General features: G+C 43.5%; 1 protein-coding gene across 1 annotated transcript in view; it reads left to right on the top strand.

Annotated features, from left to right (window-relative positions):
* The window catches only part of LOC104524484 (oxysterol-binding protein-related protein 5), a 52,413-nt gene that overhangs the window by 26,834 nt on the left and 18,639 nt on the right, over nt 1-6,940 (top strand). The window contains 2 exon segments of the mRNA XM_010167384.2: nt 3,391-3,610; nt 6,881-6,940. The exon segment at nt 6,881-6,940 is cut by the window's right edge and continues 3 nt beyond it. Coding sequence (XP_010165686.1) covers nt 3,391-3,610; nt 6,881-6,940 — 280 coding nt within the window.

Below are 6,940 nucleotides of genomic sequence, written 5' to 3'. Positions count from 1 at the left end.
GCATCCACAATTGGAACCAGATTTTTCTGACAGGCTCAGATTTTAGCTGAGTCTGGTTCAAGCTGGGTGTTCAGCGTCTGGTTGTCTGGACAGTATGCTCTCCTTGCTGAGTACTACAACTGGTTTTAATGTGCACCCAGACTTTCCCCAGTGCTTAAAGCCCAGGGGACTTTGATGGTTGCGGGACAGGGGGATGACTTGCTGTCATCCCTGGAGGAATAAAGAACATCTAAAGAAGGGAGAATGCAAACCCAAAACCGTGCAAGTGCTGAGCAAAGGGTTTTTGGTTTGCCACTGACAGTGGCTTCCTCATAGGGATTCAATCATTCTAATTAAATGCCTTCCCTACAGGGAATCTTACCAATTAAACTGGCATGCTGTTGTTAGGGGGGCCAGTTAATTACATTTACCTCTATCTTCAAATTAGCCAAACTACTCTGTCAAGGAAGGAAAAAGAAAAGGGAGATGATGGATATTACAGGGAGAACAAAACCCAAGGGAGTTGGCAAAGGCAAATCTCCCCTTGAGCCAAAGTTGCATTTGTCTGCTGGCTGCTTTGCTCCTTTCCTGCTGGGAATGAAGTCAAGATTATAGAGTGATTTTAAAATCCATGTCTCTAATAGCATATGAAAATGAGAGGGAGAGAACTGTGCAAGTGAATCAAAGGCTGAAGTACTGTGTAAATCTGTGATTTTAGACAAGAGGGCTTTAGGGCACCAGGCACTATACTTTCTAATATGAAGTTGTATTTCTTGTCACTTCCACGTCTTATCTCCAGCAACCCCAGGAATCTGGCTGGTTTACTTGTTTGACAAAAGCCAAAGGGGTTTTTTTGGCTTTTTCTAGAAGAGCAGTGTCAAGCCCAAAGAAATCCTGGTCACTGACTGAAGTTTCTAGGAATGCCTCTAGAGAATAAAGCACGGGTATAAGACAGCTCCAGTATGCTGAAACAGTAAATCAGCCATGAAAAAAGCCAAGTTATTCATGTTCATGGTGGAAATCCAGTGTTGACTTCTAGCATAGTCATTCCCTCACAGCTTTTAAAGCCTGGTCCAAATCCCACTGGAAGCCCTTGGAAAGTCTTTACATTGATTTTAGTTCAAGCTCATGGTGTGGCTTTTGTTTTTAGCGTGTCGTAAGTATTCAGTGATGATTCTCTTTGGAGGAATAGAGGAGCCTGGCTCCACTTCAGCGTCTCAGATTTGTTCCTCAGAATGAGAAGCATCTGTTTTCCCTTTGGTTCCTCAGAGTGGCTCCTTGGCTCTGGATGTGTTAAGTTTTGCCTTGTTTGTGGCTGGTGGGTAATCAGTGCAGAGTTGAGTGGGATTTCATGTGAATTTAATTCCCTCTTGGACTAAATCTGAAAACCTTAAAAAATAATGGGGGGAGTAGAAGAATCTTAAGAAAACCATCATTTGCTCCACTGAAACTTCAAGTGTTTCCCAAATGTGAGGCAAGTGACACTGAAAAACACTTGCACTTCTTACAAATGTGATAGAAACAAGCGTTACTTCCCAGCCATGAACCGTAAGCCTTATAATGAACTGTTCTTTTAAGCATTTTTACCCCATGGAGAAAACTTTCACTGAGTAAGAGCATAGCGACCACAGACACACCTTTTTCCTCCTTTATTAAACTCATGCATGTGCTGTACTCTCTGCTTCCAGCGTGTTTGGTTGTCAGTTGTTACACTTGGTGGTTGCTAGCTAAAAAAAAGAAATAACATCCTGGCAGTGGAATGATGGAGACACATAATGATGAATAGCAAATTATTACTGCTGGGGTACGAGTACAGTGGTCATTGATTCTCCGATTTATGATCTTGGTTTTGTTTTACAGTAAAACTGTAAATTAGAAGACCTTTTAGTTTATATATATATATATATACACACACAGACATATATGCATACATACATATATATACAGATGGATTTAAAAGAATGAGTTTTCTAAAGGCACAGAAAGCTGTAGGCTACAGTTTCAGGAGAACTCCAGGAACTGAGCTGTGACTGTCACAGTATAGCTTGCTTGGTGTGATAAAAATCACAAGCTTATTTCAGTGCGTGGTTGGAAGTTGAGATCTTCTAAAAAGCTGATGCCAGAGAAAAGAGAGAGAGGGAGAAAGAACAAGGGATGGGAACTTTCAGCATTAATCTATAATCAAAATTGGAACATGCCCAGAATGGCAGAGACTTCAAGCTTGACAGAGCATTCCCATATACTGAGGAGAGGAATCTTGCTTTGAGAGGAGATGGACTACAGGAGGTAACAAAACTCTTCAAGATGCAGGGCCTGTTTAGATTCTCTGAAACTCCTTGTATAGCTGGAAATCTTTTCTTATTGCTCTATCCAAGAGTAATTTTGTGTGAGAACTTGGGTAAGAAGTTTTCAGAGGAAGGTAAAGCTGAGAAGGTCAGCACCTGAGAGCTAGGCTGGGCCGGGAAAGAGGTGATGTGTGAGTGTGAAGACGTGTATGAATAGGGAAAACTGAAGCCCATGCTAAATATCACTTGAAAAAACAGTCATTTAGTGAATACTTTTCAGCACCTGACCTCTGGCCCATCTCATCACGTCTGCCATCTGTCATATGAACTGCCTCTGCCATAGGTTACTTGAGAGAGAATTTTTGGCTTTCTCCTCATTCTCTAAAGCCTGGATCACTGAGCATGAATCTTGCTACACCTTGCACACTTTCCTTTGGATGCTATTATAATCTGGGTGTTTGTCTTACATGTAAGTGTAACACTGTCCGTGTTTTCAACTGAACGTTTCCACACAGCTTTACCTGGGGAAAGCACATTCCCCAGGTTAGTTTGGGTATCTCTGTGTGTGTGTGTGTGTGTGTGTGTGTGTGTGTGAAAATACTGGCTTCTGTTGATTTTTAAATTTACCTTTTCTTGGTGTAGGGCTGACTTAGGACCACCATCTCTTGAAATAAAGTAGCAGTAGTACTGAAGAGAAAATGTATCCCATAATGTCATATTTTTCCTATATGCTACAATCCACTGATTTGTTTCTGAAAAGGGGAGAATCTCTCCTGATGGACATTCCAGCTCTCTAATGAGCAGTGTACAGTTGTTAGTGTGTGCTCTGCATCCCTCTGGTACGTGGGCTCCCATCTGGAGCCAGCGGCAGTTCTGCATAAGGGTGGGTAAGTGGAGCTATGTGGCAGATTTTGCAGAGTGCAGTTTGGAGGGGAGAGTTTTGATGGAAAATATCCCTCTGTTTCCATGAGAAAACCCCTGCTATTCAGGAGATCAGTGTCTTGTACTCTTCTGGGCTGTACACCCTATTCTGAGTCACGGGGAGTGTTTTTACTTTATCTAAAAGGCCTTAAGTAATCTGGCTTTGTAAATCAAATTGAAGCACGTAATGAACTGTGTGTTGCAGTTTGAATGAATCAGCCCTGGAGAACCACCACCATTTGGAAAATGATGCTTTTTCGGACAAGTCTGAGAGAGACAATGTAGAAGAGTCGGAGAATGAAACTCATGAGAACAGCCGGAAGACAAATGAAAGCGAGAGCGATCAGTCGGAAATCCACAGCGAGGTCTCTCCGGGAAGGAAAGGGACGACGTATATTGAACAGATCTACGAGGAATTTGGGGAGGTAAAAGAGAAAAAAATGTTATTTTAATCACTGTCTATTTCTGTTAAAGGTCTCTGTTCATAGTATTTGTCATTCAGCCTTTTAGAAGCGTGGCAGTTAAGAACTGGCTTTGTGAGTCCCACTGTTTTACAGATAAAGCAATGCACAGCTTTCTGCTAAATTATGTTGAATTATCATGTGCTCTAATAATTATGCATTATGAGCAGCACCACTGTGCTTTGGCGTGTTTCCAGCATCAGCAATTGCTTTAACCAGTTCTTGCATTAAAGAGCCACATAGCATTGGCACAGTGCTTTGTGGAGCCAGCGGGAGGGGAATTATTATTCTGGGCATGTGTCCTGGCCAATTAGGATGCTCAGTCCTTGTGTGATACAAAATATGATACTTTCCTTTTTTCATTATGCATGGAACATCCTTTTTGTGTGTCCTAATGGAGCATTTGAGCCACTTGATTCCTAAATGACAGTTTCTTGTACAAAAGCCATTTCTCATGTCATTTAACAGCAGGAGGATGCGTTTCTGTTCCATGTAAGAGCCTTTGTTAGCTGGTCGTCACTGTGACACCTCTGAGGAAAGCAGCACTAGAGAGCTGGTGGAGCCAAGTGTGTTGGGTGAGAACCAGTCTGGGCAGGCAGTGGAGGAGCTCTGCTCCAGCACTGGGACAGCTCTGAGCACTCCCTTGCCTGTTGCTTTGAACAAGGAAGCTGAAGTCTTGTTGGTGCTTCACAGAAAACCACTTTGCTCAAAAGCTGTCCTTCCTTGCGTACATTTGCTGCCATTTCAGGTGTCAGGTGTGAGGTGCAAGCCCCTGCTGTAGAAATTGTGCTTGTCAACAGAACTGTTGCCTACAGACACACAAAAACCAACGCCCCTTTTGTGCATCTCTTGTCAAATCCCAGCCCAGACACATGACAAATGGTAACTGGGCCCAGAGAAAGGATTTTGACTATAGCTGAGCCACTAAGCAACAGCAAAATGATGGAAAACTTGATTTCTATCAGCTGCTTATTCCGAAATGACCTTTTGCCATCTCAAACTTGTCCTAGAAGTGTTGGTAGGGCAGGCTGATACTTTGGTGTTTGAGTGAGCCTTACAGGCAGCACTGATGTGTGTGTGTGTGTGTGTGAGAGTGAGAGACATCTCTGCAGTTTTACATGAAAATTAAAAAAAATGCAGTGTAAACCAAATGGAAAGGACTAAATTTCTGCTTTAGAGAATGACACTTTGTGTAGCATAAAATAAGGCTAACCACAGCGTGGCTGCTCAGGCAGAGGTCACCTCCAGTGGGCTTTCAAAAAGAATTGCCACGTAGCCTTGGCCATTAGGTGTTTTATTAGATGTCTGTCCTTGGCCAAGTGATGGGGCTGTCATCACCTGAGACATACAGGTAGGACTGGTTGTTGAGTCTTATCCCACTGGTGACAGGAACTTAAGGAAGAGTGGGTTGTACGCAATGACGTAGTTTGCTGTCAGCAGAGATGTATCAAGGTAAACACATGCTGGCTAATAACACTGACTGTCATCTTAAACGGAAACTGCTGCCCCTCAGCCTGTGTGTACAGTTCAGATTTGGCAGGACAAAGCTCACAGGTGCAAACTGTCACTGTTAAATGTTCAGCGTGGCTTAGAAAGCTCATTTCAAAGGTGCACACGTTTGTGTGTGCATCTGCATGTGCTCGAAAGGTGTGTGCTTGTGCATCTGACGTTCCGGCTTTGCCTTGTTGCAGTTGGAATGTGAAGGCAGAGACAGGTGTCAGAAGGATTTTGAGACTGCAAAAGTTGGTCTGGAATGTAAAGAAGACATGTCCTCAGTAGGCAGATTGATAACAAAAAAACCCCTTTTCCAGGCTTTTAGTTTTAACAAGTTATGAACCGGGTTATTGAGGGTGATGTATTTCAGGGGAAAGAAAACTTTCAAGCAACAACTTCGAAGTTGTTCTTATCCTCCTGCACCTTCTTCTCCTTCCCTTTTCATCCTTGCCTTCTGCAGTGATTCATCCTGAGTAACACTTTATACAGCGCTTTCAACATGGCATTCATTTATATTGCAAATACACGCACATTTGAGATCCTGGGTAAATAATGAAAGTTCTAAATGTATTGTAAGCCCTAGCTGATGCTGTGGTATGTTATTTAATTGTTTCCATTTCTTCTGGGAGGTTCAAGGTGTGTATTGCATCAGACTGTCTTAAAAAGAACAGTATCATAGTGGAAAAGCAATGAAATGAAGAGCTTTGTTGTTCCTCAACAAAAGGAGGGGGCTGAAAAGGTGGCACCGGGGATGCTCAGGTGGTGAAAATGAGCAGTTAGTGATTTACACCATCTGCAAATCCTGTCACCATATGCTGTGTCCTCCCCCTAACCAAAGCGCGTTCTAGAAGGTGGATCTGTGCCCTTTTTCTGATAGAAATCTGCCTAAAAACAGTAGAAAGCCCAAGTATGAGTATTTTCTGTCATTGTTGAATTATGATGCTTAGGATGTGTTAAAATGACATTAATGACTGAAAATTTAGTTTCATTTTGTTTCTCCAGTGGCTTGGAAGGCCCATAGCTCTGTGTTAAACTCGATGTAGCCCCACTGAGCACAGAGGAACTACACAGTTACGGCTGAAACCACAACATAGTTACTTGCACTTCTGCTGCAGAGGGCCCTGAGCAGTGTTGTGGGGGCTGTAGTGTCTGTGCACGTTGCTTGGCAGTGGGGCCTTTATCCTACCTACGCTACCAGTTTGTCTTATTTTGAACTTGGAGGACTGCTTCCATTCTTTGTTAATTACCTGTTTATCTCCTAAATTTTTCTACACATACAATAGTAAATCTTACAGTCTCTCATTTGCTGAGGATGGAACTGAGAAGAGTTTCTTGTATAGATCCCACCAGGCTTTGGTGATGCTGTAACAGTCTTGGGCATGTCCACACCTCCTGAGGGACTTCAGTGCAGAGTCCCCTTGGTCAGTGGTGGTCCAGGTTGGCCCATCACAGTCCTGAGGTGTGTGGAGGCAGTGGCTCAGGAAGGAGCACAGCAGAGGTGGGCTCCCTGCCTCGTGCCAGCTCTCGCAGAGGCCCAGGGCTTTTAGTACCACTCACTTCAGTGCTTTGAGGATTCACTTCCCCTGAGACAGAGCTGATGTCTCTTTGGGGTGGCATAGCCGAGCATCACCCTTGTGCCAAGGTCAGGTATGCCTGGGTGAGCTTGGACTCTCTAAGTAAATGCACCTGCAAGAAACGGTTTTTGTGTTTGTGCCCTGAGCTTCCCTTTTCCCCTCGCAGACAGGTGAAACGTCTCAAACAGAAACTGTCTCTGAGGAGAACAAGAGCCTGATGTGGATC

This window comes from Antrostomus carolinensis, unplaced genomic scaffold, assembly GCF_000700745.2.
Source record: "Antrostomus carolinensis isolate BGI_N321 unplaced genomic scaffold, ASM70074v2 scaffold38504, whole genome shotgun sequence".
In the NCBI taxonomy this organism is placed as follows: domain Eukaryota; kingdom Metazoa; phylum Chordata; class Aves; order Caprimulgiformes; family Caprimulgidae; genus Antrostomus; species Antrostomus carolinensis.
This window is presented reverse-complemented; position numbering and strand designations above follow the sequence as displayed.